This window comes from Callithrix jacchus, chromosome 8, assembly GCF_049354715.1.
Source record: "Callithrix jacchus isolate 240 chromosome 8, calJac240_pri, whole genome shotgun sequence".
Lineage (NCBI taxonomy): Eukaryota > Metazoa > Chordata > Mammalia > Primates > Cebidae > Callithrix > Callithrix jacchus.
Window position 1 is genome coordinate 10128024 of NC_133509.1, and position 22115 is coordinate 10150138.

The following is a 22115-nucleotide window of genomic DNA, read 5'->3' on the forward strand; positions in this document are numbered from 1 at the left end:
AATAGCTTGACTGCTAGGATGATGCTGAAAGTTTAGAAGTGGATGGGCCGGGCACAGTGGCTCACGCCTGTCATCCCAGCACTTTGGGAGGCCGAGGCGGGCAGATCATCTGAGGTCAGGAGTTCAAGACCAGCCTGACCAACATGGGGAAACCCTGTCTCTACTAAAAATACAAAATTAGCCAGCCATGGTGGCGCATGCCTGCAGTCCCAACTATTCGGGAGGCTGAGGCAGGAGAATCGCTTGAACCCAGGAAGCGGAGGTTGTGGTGAGCTGGGATCGAGCCATTGCACTGGGCAACAAGAGGGAAACTCCATCTCAAAAAACACAAAACAAAATTTAGAAGTGGATGAAGGGCATGGGGTTGTGGATATAGATAGGTGACAGCTGAGGACTGAATCCCGGGGGCACTCAATTGAAAGACTGGAGAGAAGTCAGTGAAGAAGGGAGGAAAACCAAAGGAGTGTCAGCTCGACAGCCGGCGGGGAAGGGTGGCAAATGCTGCTGGATAATGGGTAAGGAGAGGAGAGTTAATTGACAGTTGTGTATGGAGAGATGGAACTTGCTGGTGACCTTGATAAAAACAATTTCAAGATGAAATAAGAGTGAGCACCCGAATGGAATGGATTGTACAGAACATAAGATAAGGAAGTAGACACTGCATTGAGCACACAGATACTGGAGAGCAATGGGATGATAACCTAAGGAGGATGTGGGGAAAAGAGAGGGTGTTTTCCTTTTTTTTCTTACAATGTAGACTGTAACTGCATGCTTATATTAAGAACGACTCCATAGAAAGGAAAAAGTTAGGCCAGGCACGGGGGCTGACACCTGTAATCCCAGCACTTTGGGAGGCTGAGGCGGGCAGATCATGAGATTAAGAGATCAAGACCATCCTGGCCAACATGGTGAAACCCTGTCTTTTGTAAAAAATACAAAAATTCGCTGGGTGTGGTGACACGTGTCTGTAGTCCCAGCTACTCTGGAGGCTGAGGCGGAAATCGCTTGAACCCAGCAGGTGGAGGTTGCAGTGAGCCGAGATTGTGCCACTACACTCCAGCCTGGTGACAGAGCAAGACTCCATGTCAAAAAAAAAAAGGAAAGGAAAAAATTAATGACTTAGGAGAGGGACAGGATAGTGGCCAAAGCAAAGACCAGGAGGAGGGAATAGAAAGGCAGAGTCTTGCTCTGTCTCCATGCTGGAGAGCAGTGGCACAATCTTGGCTCACCGCAACCTCTGCCTACTGGGTTCAAGCAATTCTTCTGCCTCAGCCTCCCGAGTAGATGGGACTACAGGCATGCACCACCATGTCCAGCTAATTTTTGTATTTTTAGTAGAGACAGGGTTTTACCGCATTGGCCAGGATGGTCTCAATCCCTTGACCTCATGATCCACCTGTCTCGACCTCCCAAAGTATTGGAATTACAGATGTGAGCCACTGTGCCTGGCCAAGGGAGGGAAATTCTTAACATTAAATGCTTATATTAGGTAAGTAAAAATACTCAAAATCGATGACCTAAGCTTCTACTTAAGAAACTAGATAAAGAAGAGCAAACTAAATATTACATAAGGAGAAGAAATGAAATAATAAAAGAACGGGAACCAAAGAAATAGCAGTAAAACAATGGAGAAAAGTGAAACAAAGATCTGGTTCTTTGAAAAAACCAACAAAGCTGGTAAAGCTCTGGCCACATGGAAAAAAGAGAAGGCACAAAAATGAGTCGTGAGCAGAGACCACAGAGTCCCTACATTACTAAATACATAATAAAGGATATTACAGGCAACTTTAATGCCAATACATTTAAAAACTTAAATGGACAAATTCCTTTTTAAAAAACCCCACAAAACTCAAGAGAGGCTGAGGTGGGTGGATCACTTGAGGTCAGGAGTTCAAGACGAGCCGGGCCAACATGGTGAAACCCCACCTCTACTAAAAATACAAAAAATAAGCCAGACGTGGTGATGCACACCTCTAATCCCAGCTACTCTGGAGGCTGAGGCAGGAGAATCATCTGAACCCAGGAGGCGGAGGTTGCAGTGGTCTGAGATCACACTATTGCAAGAGTGAAACTCCATCTCAGAAAAAAAGAATTAGAAAATCGATGTATCCTTCTATGTCTTCAGACTTTGTTTTTCTTGCCTCTTAATATGCCTCGTAATTATTTGTTGAAAGCTACACATCGCCTGTTGGGTAATAGAACTGAATATGAAAAGCCTTGAGTGTAAGTTTTATGTTAATGTAGGTAGGAGTTGGACTGTATTTAATGTCCGCTGTGGCTGCTTGAGCCAGAGGCTTCAACTTCCTCTGTTGGTCTTGGTTTTGTCTCCCCTTTTGACTGTGGCATTCCCTCAGTGCTCCCTTTCAGGGAAAGCCTTTGTCTTGCAACTCGTTCAGCTGTAATCACTGTAAATTATACTAGAGCCCTGTTGGTGTGGCAGTGAGATGTGGAGGAGGGGGCATGTATAATCATAATACAATTTAAATCTCAGTATTTTCATGGGCCTCAATCCCTGGGCTGAGTGTTTCTGAACTTTTTCCCCCTTAGAAAAGACAAGGAAGCTAGAAGGTGGCCGGAGAGGAAAGGTACCTTTCCCAAGCTGGATCAGGCTTTGGTAAAGTCTTTTTCCATGGAGAGAGGCCTTTGTTATGGAGAACATTCTGGATGTATTTTACAATGAAGACAGTATTTCTCACTCTTACACTAGTCCATAGTCAGCCTCCAGCAGTTTGTCAACATTAGCATTTAAGTGTCACTACTTAATGGCTCCAGCAGCTTCCACTCCAAGTAAGCAAATCTCAGCTGTGACTGACTCTCCTGATTCTCCTCTCTCCCCAGATTTCAGAGTGCTGGTTTACCCGGAGACCTCAGTTCTCTGATGGGTTCAAAAGAATTGTTGATTTTTCCATTGGCTTATCTTTCTTTGTGTAAACATGGGAGTGATGACTTGCAGGCTCTTTAGATGTTGGAGCTAACTGAATATCCACTGTATCTATTAAAGAAATTGAATTTGTAGTTTTTATAAAGAAAACATCTAGGAGACTTAATTGGAAAATTCTGCCAAACATGAAAAAAAGAGAAAGAAAGAAACAGTACCAGTTCTATACAAACTCTTCCAGAAAATAGAAGTGATAGCACACTTTCTTATCTCTGGTTTTGCTTTTGACAGTTGCAGTTACCCATGGTCGACTGTGGTCCCAGTTTTATTATCTCACATCATAACAAAAAGAAGGCTGAGTACAGCATAAGAAGGTCTTAGAGAGAGACCACATTCACACAACTTTTATTACAGTATATCGTTTTTGTTCGATTATTCTAATTACATTTTATCATAGGTGTGTATATATATATATATATGAAAAAAACATAGTGTTTATAGGGTTTGGTATAGTCTGTGGTTTGAGGCATCTACTGGGGCTCTTGACACATCCAGCTGGAGTTTATCCCAGTAATGCAATATTGGTTTAACACAGTTCACCATGTGATCAGACTAAAACAGACATGATCATATCAACAGGTACAGAAAAAGCTTTTGACAAAAACTAGCATCCATTCCTAATAAAAACTCTCAGCAAAACTGAAAGTAGAGCGGAAAGGAATTTCTCTTTTTTTTTGAGACGGAGTTTCGCTCTTGTTACCCAGGCTGGAGCACAATGGCGCGATCTTGGCTCACCACAACCTCCGCCTCCTGGGTTCAGGCAATTCTCCTGCCTCAGCCTCCCGAGTAGCTGGGATTACAGGCACACACCACCATGCCCAGCTAATTTTTTGTATTTTTAGTAGAGACGGGGTTTCACTGCATTGACCAGGATGGTCTCGATCTCTTGACCTTGTGATCCACCCTCCTTGGCCTCCCAAAGAGCTGGGATTACAGGCATGAGCCACAGTGCCCGGCCAAGGAATTTCTCTAACCTGAAAAGAAGGCGTCTATGTAAGACCTACAGCTAAGGTTCTGTTTAGTGATGAAAGACAATGCTTTCCCCACTGGATTGGAAACAAGGCAAGGACGTCTATTCTCAGGGTAACCTGGAGGTTGTAGCCAGTGCAAAAAGGCAAACAGAATCAATCAAGGTGCTGCAGATGGAAAGGAAGCAGTGAGCTGTCTTTGTCTGATGGTAATACGACTGTCTGTAGGAAATCCTAAGAAAAGAACTAGAACTAAGCGTTGAATTTAGCAAAGTCCGAAGATACAAGGTCAACATGCAAAAATGAATCCTTTTTCTACATACCAGCAGCAAACAGTTGGAAATTGAAATTGGTTGGCTCTGGAAGTAGTTTGAGTCTCAAACCTTATTGAAGGGCCATTTAAAAAATGTTTCTAATCACAGATCAATATTTTTTTAAATACAATAAAAATGAATTATAAAATGTGATAAACAGATATTTGTATTTTAAATCCAAAATTTTTATTAGATTTAACAGACATAAAAATTTCAGTAAACATAATTGGAACAAAGGGAAAAGAAAACATTTATTAAAATGTACATGTTTACAGGCAATATAGAGTCACTATTACACATAACTTTTTGTTCTGTGGCAACTCAACAAAATGTCAGGATTGAAATGGCAATTCTTGGCTGGGTGTCGTGGCTCACACCTTTAATCCCAGCACTTTGGAAGGCTGAGGCGAGCAGATCACGAGGTCAGGAGTTCGAGACTAGCCTGGCCAACATGGTAAAACCCCGTCTCTACTAAAAATACAAAAATTAGCCGGGTGTGGTGGCATGCACCTGTGATCCCAGCTATACAGGAGGTTGAGGCAGAAGAATCACTTGAACCCAGGAGGCGGAGGTTTCAGTGAGCTGACATCATGCCACTGCAGTCCAGCCTGGCAACAGAGCAAGACTCTGTCTCAAAAAAAAAAAAAAGAAATGGCAATTTTCCATATTAAATGGCTGTATACATACTGGAAAGAATACCTATATACCAATACTAAATTTTGTTATTATTTTTCTTTTTTTAAAAAAGTTCTTGGTTTTTTTTTTTTTTAAGACGGGGTTTCATCATATTGGTCAGACTGCTCTTGAACTCCTGATCTCAGGGGATCCTCCTGCCTCAGCGTCCCAAAGTGTTAGGAAATTTTTTGATAAGTTATCAAAGAGATAACCGAACTTGTGTCCTGTTAATTTACCTAATCTAGATCGAATTGGTAACTGCCACTCTCAGAGAATAAAAATATGTGAAATGTTTCTATGTTTATCCTACTAGATACCAATATGTATCACAAATCTGCAATCATGGATATGTATGGAGAGTTTCAGAACAGGCCTGGGTATATATGGGAATTTCACCGATGGTAAAATTGCCGTTTCCAGTCAGTGGGGAAAGCATCAGTTATTCAGTAAATGGGCCTGTTTGGTTATTTATTTGATTATTATTTGGGGGGAAAAAAGCAAAGCTAAGTTTTTACTTTCACTTACCAAAACATAGTATAAGATTCAAATGCAAAAAATAAAACCATAAAAGAATAGTAAACATTTAATAGACTTTTAGTTTTGTAGAGTTAAGGAGGAGAGTTTTTTCTCAGCAGTTTACTGACGCTACAAACCACAAAGGAGAAAGAAAACAGATTTGACTACACATAACTTTGAAGCTGCAGTGCAAAAGACATTCTAAACAAAGACAGGGAGACGGGGCATGGGGGCGCACGCCTGTAATCCCAGCACTTTGGGAGGCCAAGGTGATCGGATCACAAGGTCAGGAGATCAAGACCATCCTGGCCAACATGGTCAAACCCCGTCTCTACTAAAAATACAAAAAAAAAAAAAAAATTAGTTGGATATGGTGGCTCCCACCTGTACTCCCAGCTACTCAGGTGGCTGAGGCACGAGAACTGCTTGAACCCAGGATGTGGAGATTGCAGTGAGCTGAGATCGCACCACTGCATTCCAGCCTGGGAGACAGTGTGAGACCCTATCTCAAAAAAAAAAGACCGGGAGAAATATTTTTGACATATATAGAATTGTCACCTGTAATATATAAAAAGCTTATACTTAAACAAAATTAATGATACTGCAAATAGACATCAAAGGATATAAACAGATAATTCACAGAAAAACGCAAATAGTCAATAAACATAAAACAAAATGCTAAACCACGAATAATAAAAGCAAAACAAGCAAATAATTTTGGACTATCAGATTATGAAGGGTGAAAAAGATTGATAATAAGGATCGTTGAGCATATGGTAGAAACAACACATTATGAAAAAGGAAATTAGTACAACCCTTTTGGGTGTTAATTTAGCAAAATCTATTACATCTATATAGTTTTGAGATGTGCATATTTTGAACCAGTGAATTCCTCTTCTAGGAATTGGTCCTATAGAAATGGTGTGTCAGAGGAAAAAGACAACGGACTCAGTTTTTTCTATTCTCTCAACAAGCATGTGATCAGTTCTGCAGCAGATACCGCTGGGTGTCCTCTAATTCAATTCCAACACTGTCTACCTGGATATAGCATCAGATCCCATAGGTTCAGGGTTCAGTCCCCAAAACTCTGGTCCCTTCAGACACCAGTTGCAAATCCAGGCCTCCTGAAGTTCAGATTGACCAACTTCATGTTGGGGTTCCCACAACCCCTTTTTGAGGTTCAATTAATTTGCTGAAGTGGCTCACAAAACTCAGGGAAACTCATTTACTAGTTTATTTTAAAGTATATTGCAAAGGATACAGATGAAGAGATGCACAAGGTGAGGTATGCTGGAAGGGACACAGCTTTCCACCTGGGCGTGCTGCCCTCCAGAAACCTCCACACATTCCCTTATTCAGAAGCTCCTCAAACTCTGTCCTTTTGAAACTTTTATGGAGACTTCATTACATAGGCATGATTGATTAAACCTTTGGTCATTGGCTATCGACTTAATCTTGAGCCTCCTCCGCTCCCCAGAGGTTAGGGTAGTGCTCAAAGACCCAACCCTGTAATCCTGCCTTGGTCTTTCTGGAGACCAGCCCCATCCTGAAGCTGCTTAGGGACTGCCAGCTTTCAGTCAGTCATCACAGACAAAAAGACATCACTTTGGAGATTCTCAGGATTTTAGGAATTGTTTGCCAGGGAACACAGATGAAGACCAAATATCTATTTCACAGTATCACAGTAATACATTCAAGTACACATGGATCTTGTAATAGTCTTGTCACAGGAATTTGCAGGAAGTGTCTATCCATGGGGCATTGCATCAAACAGCAGAACATTGTGTAGCCATTGAAAAGAATGAGGATATCCAGGAAATGCTGGGAAACAAAATCGGGAATAAAAGATCACTCTTTGATCCAACAAACATTTCTTATGCCAGACACTGTGTTAGATACTGAAAATTCAAGAATGAAAATAGGCGTGGTGCTGGCTCTTACAGAGCATGTAATATATAATCCTATTTATCCATTTTACTAAAAATTTTAAAATGGGTGTAAAAATGCATATGAACAGACATAATGCCTGGAAAGATAAATTGTTAGCTAAAGATAATTGTTTAACACTAAATTGTTAAAAGTGACTATTTTGGGAGTTAAGATTATGGAGGACTTTCTGCTCTATACACTACTTAATTATTCACATTTTGCAAAGAAATGGGCTTGCATTATTTATGTAATCAGACAAAACCATCATCTAAGCACTTTCAAGATTTCTCTTTGTCCTTGGTCGACAATGTGTATTATTCAAGGTCTTTTGTAATCTGATCCCAACCACATTTCTCTGTCTCCCAACTGGTTTTGAATATATCAAAAATTTGCAACTTTTTATTGCTGAATAGCATTGGGTTTTGCGGAGACACCAGAATCTGTTTAGTCACTCTTTTGATGGACACACAGCATTCTGTACATACTGGTCTTCTGCATAGTGAGGCACAATTTCCATTTGTGTTTTGGGAAAAGCTCTCTCAAATCGTGTTTTTCCTCCACTCTCCTACCACCACACACCAAGCAGCAGACATGGGCTGGGTGTCCTCCAGTTCATATCCCACATGATCTACCTGGAGATAGTGGCAGATCCCACAGGTTGGGGGTTCAGTCACCTGAGTCTAACCTGCCCCCCGTTTTTTTCCCCTTCCCTTCCCTCTCTCCCTCCCTCCCTCCCTTCTTCCCTTCCTCTCTTTCTTCCTTCCTTCCTTCCTCTTTTACCCAGGCTGAAGTTCAGTGGTGTGATCTCAGCTCACTGCAACCTTTGCCTCCCAGGTTCAAGCGATTCTCCTTCCTCACCCTCCAGAGTAGCTGGGACTGTAGCCACGCACCACCACACCTGGCTAATTTTGTATTTTTAGTAGAGATGGGGTTTCACCATGTTGCCCAGGCTGGTCTCAAACTCCTGACCTCAGATCTGCTCGCTTTGGCCTCCCTAAGTGGTGGGATTACAGGCGTGGATCACGGCGCCCAGCCCCTGCTCCCTTTTTTTCTTTCCTCTTTTCCCATAATGCAGTCCTTTCTGTCATTAGATTTTACATATTTAAGAATTTCTGTCTAAATTATGCTTGAATCCCCACCACTTACTCTGTGTTTATCAGACAGCAGTAGTTCATTAAATCTTTACTTTTGAATAAGAAGGTATGAGATAAAATGTTAGTTGGAAATTAGTTTGAATAATAGAAGGGGGATTAATCCAGATTTTACCCACTGATTAACAAGGAGTGCTAAGCTCCTGGGTGGTGCTGCTTAGTGGCCGTGTACTCCTCCATGGAAAGGATATACCATATTCAGGAACACTTTCAGATGGTTATGTGTGGCACGGTTGAGCAGACACACTAGATGCATGAGATCTGTTGTTGGTTATGGGTAGCTTGGGAAACTAATTTCAGCAGCAGAACTAACTGGTTATGTAACCTATGCCACTAGAAAGGTCTTCGCTTCTTCCAGAGAAGGCTGGTTGACTATGTCGTCATCAGCAGAGTTGCTATAGGTCTCAGTCTGCCCTTGACCCCGTGGGCCCTGTGTTTGTTGTCTTCGTTGCTGGTAATTAAAAGTTAATATTTGAAATGAGTGAACCCAAGCAGAAATAATGACTTTAACTTACAACACTGAGAGGTCATAGTCAAGCATGTGAACAGCGCATGCTCCTTCCTGGCCTCCCACCCACACAGAGCGAGTCCGAGGGAAATGTGGACTTGCCCTGTGGATGGCAGGCCAGGAAGGTGCATTATACCAGCCTTCTCTGAGCTGCTCCTCTAGGTGAACCAGGAGGAGGTGAGCTCTCAGTAGAAATTCCAGGATGGAACTGAGTATCATTTGGCTGTGTGTGCAGTAGAGGTGGTGGTGGGAGGTTTTTTTTTTTTTTTTAACAGATTTATTGAGGTATAGTTGATATAAGATAAACGGCACACATTTAAAGTATAACATTAGAGCAGTTTTCACATCTATGGAGAAACCATCACCACAGTCAAGGTAATGAACATATGGATCACTTTAACCATTTCTTACACACTTTTGTTCTCCCTCCACTCCCCACTCCACCTCAGCCCTAGGTGACCACTGATCTGCTTTCTGTCATCAGAGTTTACGTATTTAAGAATTTTTTGGATTCAATAGAATACAGCCATGTGTCGCATAACAACATTTTAGTCAGTGATGGGTGGCATTTACAACAGTAGTCTCATAGAGTACAATGGAGCTGAAGAATTCCTACTGCCTACTTACCTCACAGCCATTGTAAAGTCCCAGTGCATTCATTACTCAGATGTCTGCGGCGGTGCTGATGCAGACACACCTACGCACTGCCAGTTACACGCACGGATACAGCATATACAATTATGCAACATATACAACCACGCTATATACTTTTATATGCTCAAAATGACTGTGTTACAGTTTATACATTTACTACACTGTACTTTTTTTTTTTTTTTTTGAGACGGAGTTTCGCTCTTGTTACCCAGGCTGGAGTGCAATGGCGCAATCTCGGCTCACCACAATCTCCGCCTCGTGGGTTCAGGCAATTCTCCTGCCTCAGCCTCACGAGCAGCTGGGATTACAGGCACGCGCCACCGTGCCCAGCTAATTTTTTGTAATTTTAGTAGAGACGGGGTTTCACCATGTTGACCAAGATGGTCTCGATCTGTTGACCTCGTGATCCACCCGCCTCAGCCTCCCAAAGTGCTGGGATTACAGGCTTGAGCCACCGCGCCCGGCCTACACTGTACTTTTTATTGGTATTTTAGAGTGTATTCCTATTTATAAAAAAAAAAAAGTTAACTGTAAAACAGCCTCAGGCAGGTCCTACCAGAAGAAGGTACAGTTACCATAGCAGAGGACAGCTCCATGGGTGTCATTGCCCCTGAAGACCTTCCAGTGGGACAAGATATGGAGGTGGAAGACGGTGATATTGATCATCCTGGCCCTGTGTAGGCCTAGGCTAATGGGTATATTTGTGTCTTAGTTTTTAACCAAAAATTTAAAAGTAAAAAAAGAGTTTAAAAGTAAAAAAAAAAAAAAAATTAAGAAAAGCCTATAGAAAAAAGATGTAAAGACAGAAAATACTTTGGTACAGCTGTACGATGTGTTTAAAGCTAAGTGTTATTATAAGAGTCCAAAAGTTAAAACATTAAAAGTTTGTGAAGTAAAAATGTTAGCGTTAGCTAAGGCTAGTTTATTATTGAAGAAAGAAAAAGGTTTTCCATACGTGTAGAACAGCAGAAGTGTAGTGTTTACAGAGTCCACAGCAGTGAACAGTAATGTCTTTCTACAGAAACACTACTGTGTTACAGTGGCCTACAGTATTCAGTACATAACATGCTGTACAGCTTGTAGCCTAGGAGCAATAGGCCGTACCATCTAGCCCAGGTGTGTAGGAGGCTGTACTCCGCAGGTTTGTTCACACAATGATGAAATCTAATGAATTTCCCAGCATATATATCCCTATTGTTAAGTGGTGCATGACTATATGTGTGTGTGTGTGTGTGTGTGTGTGTGTGTGTGTGTATTTACTCCCTCTCTCCAGTTCAGTCTTAGGAAAAGGGAAAGCTTGTGAATGTGTCCTCGGGAATTTGGTTTGCTGAATTAAGAGGTGAAGGTAACATCTCAGGAGCTCAGTAGACTCCTCTGCCCAAATGCAGTTGGCAGTCCTTGGTCAGACTTAACCAGCGCAGAGGCCAAGGGTTAGTGCTACCAAGCCGATTGCAGGTGGAAGCCTGTGGTTGACTTCTTGGAAGTCATTAGTACAAATGCTTTTATAGTGCCTTTAGCCCGTGGGGTTTTGAGGTTGCTGCGTGATTGGGATAAGCATGGTTAACTCTATGACCAGAAGGTGTTTCCATGGCACTGGGGCTGTGGAGGGTGGCCCTATCACTGTCACTAAAGACCCTAGGGCCGTGGGAGCTCTGGGAGCTTGGCTTAGCCAGTGCCAGCTCCTCTTTCCTGCTTGGACGCAGGGGCAATGCTGTGCCTGTCCCTGGGTTATGCAGTGGAGTGAAAGGGACTTGGGACAGTCAAGAGCGAGAGGCATTGCCGAATCCCTGGGTGGCCTGCAGTCACCGTGATAGGCTGACCTGGTTGCAATCATTTTTATGGTGAATTATTCAATACAGCGAATTACTCTGGCCCTTATCTCTGCCCAGTCATTCTATGATAAAGAGGCACCGGTGGGGCGCCGGAACACCCTTGGTGACATTGTTGGGCCTCACACCTTTCCCCTCACATCCTGTGACAGTCCACGAGCCCGAAGACCACATGCGGGGCGGTCTCCGGTGTGGTTGGCAGCCCGGCTGGAACGGACTGGCAGGTGGTGCCTGCACCCCAGAGGCCCCCTGTTCCAGACAGCCAGCCGGAAGGCCGCATGGCGACGGGAGGGGCGGGCAGAGCCGGCGACTCAGCGATTAGGCTTCAATCGTGCGCTCCTGTGTGTGTGTAGGGCAAGGAGAGGGGTACCAGGGTCCTGCAGTTCACCAGTCGCCCACGTGCCTGCCACCTGAGCGCCATTCACTCCTGCCCATGGGGACCTGAATGGCCGCACCCCCTGCGGCGCGCCCCCTGCGGCAAGGCAGGGAGAGGAGGTGGGGAGAAGAGGAGCGGAGTCTAAGACGTGATCATTTGGGCTTGATTTTCCTCATGCCCTCCAGTATTTCTCCCTGGCTCCACCCCCTAGGCTTTCTTCCTGGGCTGATTTCTGTGGGGCGATCTGTAGGCAGAACCCTCCCAAGTCTCTGAAAGGCGGGTTCGCTGTCCCGGTCTGCTCAGGGCGGGATCTTGAGCGTTTGGAATATGTCTAAACTGAGAAATGCTATTTTTGTTTTAGTAAGTTTACACCTAAAAGCTGAACATTGATTCCATTATTTGGAAATCAACTTTTAAGCGTGTTTGGGGCAAGCTGGATACTGGAATCTGCTTTTAAACTGTAAATTTTATGAAATATAAATAACAACCAAATATCTACACGGAAACTCTAGCATCTGAACTGAGTGTGCTGTCAGTGTAAAACATACCGCAGATTTCAAAGATTTACTGCAGACAAAACTCATTATAATACTGGTTACTGGAAATGATAGTATTTTAGATCTTTTGGATCATCTAAAATTAAATTAATGTCACTGGTTTCTTTTACCTTTTTCTAGTGTGACTACCAGAAAGTTTACATTTCCTGTGTCTCACACTATATTTTATTACATTTCCCTCGGCTCCTGTGCTCTAGATGGTGAGTTAGCTGGATTTAGAGGAGATAATGGCCAACCTAAAGGAGGACCCGAGTTCCCTCTGCTGACCTATGCCTCTCACCGCTAGGCCTCTCTGATCATCCACCCAGTGGGTGTGGAATTCAGAGAATGAGCAAGGCCTCGGAGGGAGAAGAGAGATGCTCATTTCCTGCTCCAGGAAGTGCTCTCCCTAGTGGGGTGGGAGCAAGTCTGAGGAGTGAATGCTTGTGGGAACTCTGGCTTCCCAGCTGTCTTCATGCCTGTGCATGGCCATGACACCTGGCAGGACGCCAGAGGGAGAGAGCGGAAGCATCCTGCATTCTAGCAGAAAACAGACCATCAGAAATGGAGGGCCTTCCACGTTTCGATTCCAAAGCTGGGCCAGGCGCTGTCACCTACCGGAGCCAAAGTACCCTTGAACAGTTCACCTCTCTCAGTCTTAGGGTGATTACAGTGACAACTGGATGCTTTTCTAAATAACTCAAACAATAATGGTGCCTATTTATAACCTTTGCTGGACTGCCTCTTGTCACCAATCAGAATGTGAAATCTGGATTTAGACAAAAGATTATACGGAGGGGTGATAGTAGGTTTTGCAAAAAGAATTCAAAATAAGATAATGGGCAACCAATAGGGGCTGCCCACTTAGTAGGTTTAATACTCTCAGGAGTAAAGAGGCACAGGACCCGGTCCCTGTGAAACGCCCCCTTAGTTGGGAACATCCCCCCCTTTTCCATCCATCTGTTCAAGTCTGAGCGATTGTTCAAGGTGCAGCTCTGACCCCACCTCCTCCGGGGTCTTTCTTGATTGCTCTAGACTTCCCAGCACCACTGAGCAGTGTGCTGACCTGCAGCCGCACGTACCATAGGCCTGCTGGAAAGGGACTGAGTCCGTCAATGTATTTTCCTTTGGAGCCACGTTCTAAGATGTGGATGCAAGTGACGTTATTATTTATTCTGATTAGTTGCCTATCCCCATCGCAGGGAGCTACAGAGGGCTTTGCAAAGAGCAATGCTTTAGTCTCAACTCCAAAAAAAAAAAATCAGTCTGATGTGAAAAACATTCTGTTTATAATTTATTGTATTTATAGTGTGCATCTTCATTGTAATCATTCTTAGAATAAATACAGAAGTGCCAAACAGGCCATTATCACAGTGGCCTATGGGCTGAGGCGCAGGAACTGAAGGGTGCTGCAGACAGACACCAGTGCTTCTCAAGGGCTGGCCAGGAGACCTTGAGAGAGGCTGGTGAAGAGGAGAGGGATGTGGGGTGAACTTGAAATGTGATCAACAGAGTCAATGCAACACACCCTAGAAACAGATACAGGGCTTTGGTGTTTTTTTTTTTTTTTTTTCTTTTTTTTACTATTTTACTAGATGATACTAAAACAGAACAAAGAGATTCAAGATCCCACATGAGTGAGAGTCCAGGGCCTTCCCCACGGCCCTGGCCCCAGCCTGTGCCTTGTTTTTGCTATTTCCACCCAGGCATACACCACACAGCAGAGTTAGTAGAAGCGTATGTGCACAGCCACTGAGCCACGCACACACCACGGCACTGGCATCCTTCAGGGGCAACTGGCATATGGAATGAGTGCGGATCTGAAGAAAGATTTCCCAGTTCCAAAGCTGGGCCCGCAGGTCCTGTGGGGATTTACAAAGACATGGATGGTGTTGGTTCCTGGAGCATCTTTCTGCCTCTCTGGCTTTGTCTGGTCTCAGCCTCGGGGCCGTGAGCCGGGGCTGTGCTAAGCAGGAAGCGGGAGGAGGCACACCACTGTCTCCCGCCTGCCAGGAAGTTTCCCTTTTCATGAACAGCCCTTGTGCCAGGTACAATGGTCTCTCTGTTCTCTCACGAAACTCATCCACAAAAGATAGAGTCTTTTGACAGACAGTCCCACTGCTCTGAAGCCCTTTATGTTCATTTCTGATTGACAATTTTGGACCAAGGCCAAGAGGTCATCTAATTCATGTTGCTTGGTCATGAGAGTTGTTCTTGTCATCTAATGAGGCATGAGGCATGCTAATGGCAAGGCCGGGATGCCACCCCAGGCTTCAAGGCTGTTAGAGGTCTTGAGTGCACACACACATACACGTCAGAGCCCCAATTAGGTCACTTGTAACTTTGTCTAGCAAAACAGGCTCCATCAGGCTTGCCATCATTAAGAAAAGTTGTGGGCCGGGCCCGGTGGCTCACGCCTATAATCCCAGCACTTTGGGAGGCCGAGGCAGGTGGATCACGAGGTCAAGAGATCGAGACCATCCTGGTCAACATGGTGAAACCCCGTCTCTACTAAAAATACAAAAATCAGCTGGGCATGGTGGCACGCGCCTGTAATCCCAGCTACTCAGGAGGCTGAGGCAGGAGAATTGCTTGCACCCAGAAGGCGGAGGTTGCGGTGAGCCGAGATTGTGCCATTGCATTCCAGTCTGGGTAACAAGAGCGAAACTCCATCTCAAAAAAAAAAGTTGTGATAGTACAGTAGAGAGACTTCTTAGGGTCGGAGGGAGGAGTAGAAGGAAAACAGGTATTTAAAAGGCTATGCTTCAAGAGGACATTTCATGCTGTCAAAATGAGATTGTGAATCAGAAAGTTCTCAAGGAGCAGCAAGGTGCTGTCAACTAGGAGTCGGTTTCTTCTCAGTCATGGCACTGACTCCCCTCCACGGGGCTCTCACCTGTGGGAGGAAAATGGAGGAGTTGTGCCTCTCTGTCTGTGTGATTCGGGGAGAAGAATATGGAGTATCTTAGTAGCGTTCCATTATTACTGGCCCCTAAATGCCATGATGATGCCAGCCCCTGCACAGATAAACTCCTGCTTTTGTAGCTTGAAATATATTTTAGATAAACCATGATTTGACATCCTCAGAGAGAGAGAGGAGTAGATAAGCCCCCATTCCACGTGGGCAGTAGGGATCCTGCAGAAATGGCTGAAATAAAATTTGACCAAAAGAGATGAAGTTCTACTGTCATGTTGCTTCTGCCTGTTCCCTCCAGATTGAAAGGCATTTAGGTCATCTCGGAACTCGGTCTCCTCCAGGACACAGCAACAACACATTTTCAAGGAACAGCCTCGTTATTTATAAAATCTGTAGAGTACAACACATAACCGCCTCACTAGCAGGAGCTTGGGTCTGGCTCTTCTGTACTTACGATATGGCTTGATAATCAGAATGTGATTCCAATTCTGATTCCAAAGTGAGAACCTCCCAGATCATCCATGTCTTCTTATCATCTCTCTCCCTGCAGCTCTCTCCCTTCTCCTCCCCACCAAGAAATGGAACTTGAACCTGCCTTTCTCTAAGGTCTGCGAAGCGTCCCTAATATATCACAGCATATATCTCATGTTCTTTTTCTCTCTACAACTTGATCCTTCCCATCCCCATTCATCCCGGAGTTGTAAGATGCAGATTAAAGGTTTTGTCACAGCAGAAGGAAATCAGAGGGAGATGCCCCATCTCCTGAGGAAAGAAGCTGAGCTTCCCAAGCAAAACCTAAGCAGAGAGTGCACATTCTTGTCCAAAAGCTTGGAGAAGCAGCAGAATTTCCAGGACACTTGAAAGTATGTTCTGGCAAAGCCCAGATAAATTATTTTCCAACCATTAATGGCCCACCAGCATGTAGTCCCAGAATTCAGACCACTTACTGATCTCACACAGATACAGCAAGCAGCTTAGAGTTCCTGCCGCCTGGTCTGAGAGCCCATCCACAGAGCGGATGGCTCTGGGGTCGCCATGGTCCCAAGATAAAGGGGCACCCAGCAGATCCCTAAGGCCTGGCCTGTTTGCAGATTGAGCTGCAGAGAACACCTTGAGGTGTTGCAAGTGTCCAGAGAGCCAAAGTGTGTAGGGTCCAAAGCTAGGTCCTTCCTGATGTGCCTGGGAGCTCCGGGGACCTCAAGCGTGGGCCTCAGTCTCCTCCTTGGTGGCTGGCTTGTAAATGACTCCCCTGTTGCCACCTTTTTTGTTACTGGAACAAAAAGAACACATGAGTCTTGTTAGAGGAGAGAGAGCAAGCCAAAGAGCAGCCTGACTCAGGTATGGAATGAGGCCGTTTGTAGAAGGTGGATTCCTCTCTCTTCTTGGGAAGGAATGTCACCCAATAAAGCTTTAACCAAAACAGAACGTTCTCATTTTCCAACTGTTCTCTTTCACACCTCCCAATATTACACCTCTATTTTGAAAGAGGTCTCATGGTCACCGACTTCAAACCTCTGATTCCATAACAGGGTTCCCAGCGACCTTTTTATTTTTCATACCCTCAAAATAAATTAGGTTTTAGGAAAAGCCAAATGTGACAATAAAAACATGGGCAAAGGGCATTAAGAGTTAATGTGAGTGAGAAATCAGCTTTTCCTTCGTCTTTCTTTTTGGATTCATAGACGAAAAACCACATGTAAAGATCTTGATGAGAAGACAACCTTGCTGCTTACGTTTAGGCACAAGCCCCAAGTCGAGAGACTCGTCCAAGGCTGTGAAATAGCAGCAAGGCACACACACTTCCAAATCTGAGCACAGTGACCCTTGAACAACTGGGGTCACACGTGCGTCTCGTGCCAAGAAGGCCAGGGCACAAGTGCTTTGGGGGCAGCACTCCTAGGGTTGGTATTGGTCCAGGTGACTGCGGCTCTTCATTCCACAAAGCTGCCTTCCCAGGCAGACCAACCATCATGGACACATAGTTGCCCATTCCCATTCTGAACCCAAACCAGCTCACCTCTTCCTTCTGAAAAGCCAAACGGACACCACCAGCACAATGCAGATGCCAAGAACACCGGCCAGGGCCAGCGAGAGGATGACGCCTGGTGAAGAGGTAGAGGGCACACATTACACTCCTTCCTTCCCCTTTATCTTAGCCCACGGCCCCCCCGTGTGAAATCACAGCCCAGCTACGTAGTCATCCACAGAAAGGAATAATTTCCCCAGCCCTGTTCTCGGATTCTGGTCTTTGGCTTAGTGGGACTGGCTGAGCCTTTTGAGGGGCCACTTGCAAATTCTAGTTTTCCAGCAGAGGCTCTCAAACTTGCACAAGGGCCATCTGAAGAGCTTGTTTGAAATGCAGGGTTTTTTTTTTACCCCAACCCCCAGAGATTCAAATTCAATCTGTTTGGTGTGGGGCCAGGAATCTGCATTTTACCAAATACTTCCAGCTGATGCTGATGCACATGGTCCAAGAACCACGCTTTTTTTTTTTTTTTTTTTTGGGACGGAGTTTCGCTCTTGTTTCCCAGGCTGGAGTACAATGGCGCGATCTCAGCTCACCGCAACCTCCGCCTCCTGGGTTCAAGCAATTCTCCTGCCTCAGCCTCCCGAGTAGCTGGGATTACAGGCACGTGCCACTACACCCAGCTAATTTTTTGTATTTTTAGTAGAGACGGGGTTTCACCATGCTGACCGGGATGGTCTCGATCTCTTGACCTCGTGATCCACCCGCCTTGGCCTCCCAAAGTGCTGGGATTACAGGCTTGAGCCACCGCGCCCGGCCTAAGAACCACACTTTGATAAGCCCCAGGCTTCACAAATAAGAACTTTGCCTGGTCTTTGCCTGCTGGGTTTACGGTCCATTGGCTGTCTCTATCAGTTTTGCTCCCAAGTTCCATTGTGCAGTCCTAAGCAGTCCCAGACGACCAGTAGTCCATTGCCAAGGTCATATGGCCTGTCAGCTGACCTCCACACTGGGCTCTGGCATGTTTTCAGCAACAGCCTCCCACCATGACCAAAAGAAGGTCTTAGATAGGTTCTTTGAATACACACATGCTGTAGAGTGATTAGATCTTTCATTAGAGGAATATTTGATTGGCAGTTCATCTTTGAATCAGAGAGTGACTTGAGGGTAAGACCCATAGCAAGGAGAGAGCCAGGAGCCAGAGCAATAGCACAGAGAAGCAGAGAGGATGGGCTGGATCACAGGCCCAGATCACACCAAGAATCACAGTGAAGCAGAGAGGATGGGCTGGATCACAGGCCCAGATCACACCAAGAATCACAGTGATCACCCAGCTGCAGCATGCACGGCTGGCTGCCCAGCCACATACCCAGACTCAGTCCTGCGGCGGGACAGACTTCCACTTAACAGGGGAGAGGAAAAGACTGGAGGTTACTCTAGAGTCAAACCATGCTGGATTTGAGCATCATGTGGAGAGACGCTCTACCTTTTGTCTGGTTGGCAGTACGGGTCTTAGGCAGACAGACCTCTAGGGGTGTTCACCCTCGGCTCAAGGACTGCCTGAGGGAGTAGAGGAAATTGCCCATCTAGGGAATTCATACTGCAATCCCTCCTTCCGATGCTAGGGCAAGACTTCAGGATTTTTTTGTTTGTTTTATTGGAGACAGAGTCTTGCTCTATCACACAAGCTGGAGTATAGTGTTGACTGACTGCAACCTCCACCTCCTGGGCTCAGGCAATTCTCTTGCCTCAGCTTCCTAGTGGCTGGGATTGCAGGCGTTTTTTTGTACTTGGCTAATTTTTGTACTTTTAGTAGAGATGGGGTTTTGCCATGTTGGCCAGGCTGGCCTCGAACTCTTGACCTCAAGTGATCCACCTACCTCAGCCTCTTGAAGTACAGGGATTACAGGTGTGAGCCACCACGCCCAGCTAAGACTTCAGTTTTTATTACAATGTGGTCACAGAGGAAAAGTGAAGGGTATGGATCAGAGTCTGCTTGGGCAGGCTGCTGTCCACGGTACCTGTCTCTCTTCCAAAGCAAGGGACCCACCAGCAGACTTCTCCCCCAACCCATCCAGCTTGTCCTCATGGTTTGGTTCTATTTTTGCTTTGTCCCTCCTGGATAAACTCCTTCACCATACACCAGCCTCACTGCTCTGCTCTTTGGAACCAGAAGATTATGGCTTCAACCAGCAAATTACTGTTGGGAATAAATAAGGTGAATGAGAAGTCCTCAGTGGGGCTGAAACTGTGCCCAGCTACCTAAGGCAAAGTCTCAGTCGGCCTGCTAGGCACCTCCTGGGGGAGAATCACATGTGAATGCATCGTCTTGAGTGAGCAGAGGAGCAAGTCATGAAGTCTCCCCTGGAAACCCTAGCCTGTTTTTTCCAAGGTTGTTTTTTCCTGTTTTTTCCCGCAACCATTCCCCATTCTCCTAATCGGGTCCTCTGTCTAAAGAAAGTGGAGATTTACACATACCCTCTGTCTGGTGGTTTTCTAATAAACTTCTAGCATGTGTGTGTCTGTGTTGGAGGAAGAAGGGGTATTTGTTCCAACTCACATTGGGAACCATAGTTATACAGATGGTGGCCACCCGGCCTGACACAGAAGATCGTGTGCCCATAGAGCCCACAGGGGTGGCTGAGGCCCTCGGAGAGCCCCGGTCAAGTATAAGATGCCAGCAGGGAGCCAATGACTCTCCCTTGGGGCTCCTGACACCCTGGGGAACGAGATCTGAGGCTGCAGGGTGAGGTTCTGCTCACCCTCATCCTACTCCTGTCCAATGGCTTGAGTCTGGCTGGTTCCCCAGGAGCTATCAGCTGTGTGCTTTTCCTATTGCCTTTTTCTGCAATCTCGTATTGAACCTGCAAAGCCTCCCTGATCCAAGCCTGGGCCCTGGGGGTTCCTGATCTGGCTTCCCAGGTGGCACCGGCCTGCGGTGACGGTTAGCAAAGCAGGCAGTGAGAAGAGCTGTCCCCAAGGACAGGAGGCCTATTCTCCCTGCTCTGCTGGCCACCACTAGCAGCTCATGACCTCCCAAGTGGCAGAGAGTGGCTCCATTGGCCTGACTCCCTGGCCCAGCCTCTTTGTGTAACCTGAACACAAGGACCAGCCTGTGGCTTGGGAAGGTGCTCAGATCATGAGTCCCCACCTGGGGGGAGCTTCTAGTGTTTGCACAGTGCAGGCTCTGTTTCCTGCAGGGCCTGTGGCCTCTGCACACTGTAATCTGGCATTAGGGTTGGTCGTTTCTTTTTTAAATGTAACCAGAGACCATGGTCCTTGGCATCTTAAAAACACAAACATAATAAACCTAGCCATGGTTTTTCTTCCAAACCCTTTGACGAAATGTGCTCTCGCTCTTTGTTCCTGAGGCTCCAGATGCTTGTGGTGCCAAACCATTCTCGCCACCTGAAGATTATTACCAGGAAGCCTCACCGCCTGGCTAAGCCATCCAGGCTGTACAGTTTCTAAGGTTGTCTCTTTCACAGTCACCTCAAACATCCTGAGGAGCCACATAGGCCCCAGACCACTGAGCAGCCAGCTCAGTCTGTGGCTGGCAGAGGTGCCCTTCATGCCTGGTCTTGGGGAGCTGAGCAAAGTCTATATATGGACAGCAAGGCCCCCAGGGTGGGGTTTTCTCAGGGCACGTGCCCTACCTGGTAGCTTCTCTGGAGAGAGTCTGGCTTGCTCTTGTTATGACGCAGACCTCCTGTTAAAAGGCTCTGTAAGCAGCAGCATAGTTTAACCCAGGGCTCTAACCCCGGCTCTTTGCTCCTCGATGACCACTTGTCAAGGCCGAAATGAACTCTCCTTGGAAACAATTAAATGAGACCAAACAGCCATGAAGACAAGGAAGAGCCCCCGAGACTGGGACAGATGCTTTTCAGCCAAGACTGATACAGTAAAATCGAAGCAGCTTGACTGAGCAAGCATAAGCTGCTAAGGAACAGGAATGCTGGCAAGGGTGTCGCCTAAGAGTCCCACCACCTCGGGAAGCCCAGGGCAGGAAGGTGTTGTTGGAATACCGTGCCTGCCAACTGAGACAGCACCAGCCATCAAGGACGTGTGGCTTCTTTGCAGAAATGCGCTTGAGTCCCACTGGAGGCAGATGCCAAAGCATCTGATATCTGATGGGAGAGAGAAAGTCAGCGAGACTCTCAGGGTACAGGGAGAACTGTCAGGGCAACCAGAGAACTAGAGGCTGAGAGAGAAGCCAAAGCCTGTTTCCCAGCAGAGCCTCAGGTGGGTGAGAGCCCAGCCTCTAGGATGCTGTAGAGAACGGGCATCAAAGATGGTGCAGGGACGGGCCGAACCAGAGAAATTCACTTTCAGGTTAAAGAAAGAAATGGTTTTTTTCTGAGTAGGAAAGAAGGCAGGCAGTTCCCACGGAAGAACAATGGGACAGACAAGAGAAATGGAGACAGGCTGGGTCACAGAGGTGGCCCATGAGAGGCATTCCAGAGAGGTGAGGACCCAACAGAGGAGCTCCTGGGCTGACTGGTAAGAGGGTGGGCACCACGTGGACGTGGGAGAGCTGCCTGTTCACAAAGGGCTCAGGTGTGAGTCAGGTGAGCAGAGATGGCAGCGTGACACACACAAGGAGACCACACGGAGACACAAGCACTCGAGGGGCACACGCCTCGCCCAGGAAGGTACAGACACAGGGAGAAGGTCGGCGAGCGGCTTGCCACGGGGCCTTGCTACCTGTTTTGGTGGGCCCGGGAGCCGTGTCTTCCACTGGCATCTTGCTGGACTGAGGGATGCTGGTTAAGGGCTTTTGAGGTCTTCTGAAGCCTCAAGCGTAAACACAGCAAAGGCCAGCGGGAGGAAGAAGCACC

The 22115-nt window shown here is 46.1% G+C and overlaps 1 protein-coding gene across 4 annotated transcripts in view; it reads right to left on the minus strand.

Annotated features, from left to right (window-relative positions):
* Positions 1 to 13680: 13680 nt before the first annotated feature.
* The window catches only part of CA12 (carbonic anhydrase 12), a 58816-nt gene continuing 50381 nt past the window's right edge, over positions 13681 to 22115 (minus strand). For 2 of the 4 annotated variants that reach the window (XM_035258772.3, XM_035258770.3), the window contains 3 exons: positions 18647 to 18679; positions 17329 to 17413; positions 13681 to 16581 (listed from right to left, as the gene is read on the minus strand). In XM_035258772.3, the coding sequence (XP_035114663.1) occupies positions 16509 to 16581; positions 17329 to 17413; positions 18647 to 18679 (191 nt within the window). In that variant the 3' untranslated portion in view covers positions 13681 to 16508. The remainder of the gene's footprint in view (positions 16582 to 17328; positions 17414 to 18646; positions 18680 to 22115) is intronic. The other 2 variants (XM_035258774.3, XM_035258771.3) reach the window with 1 other exon arrangement.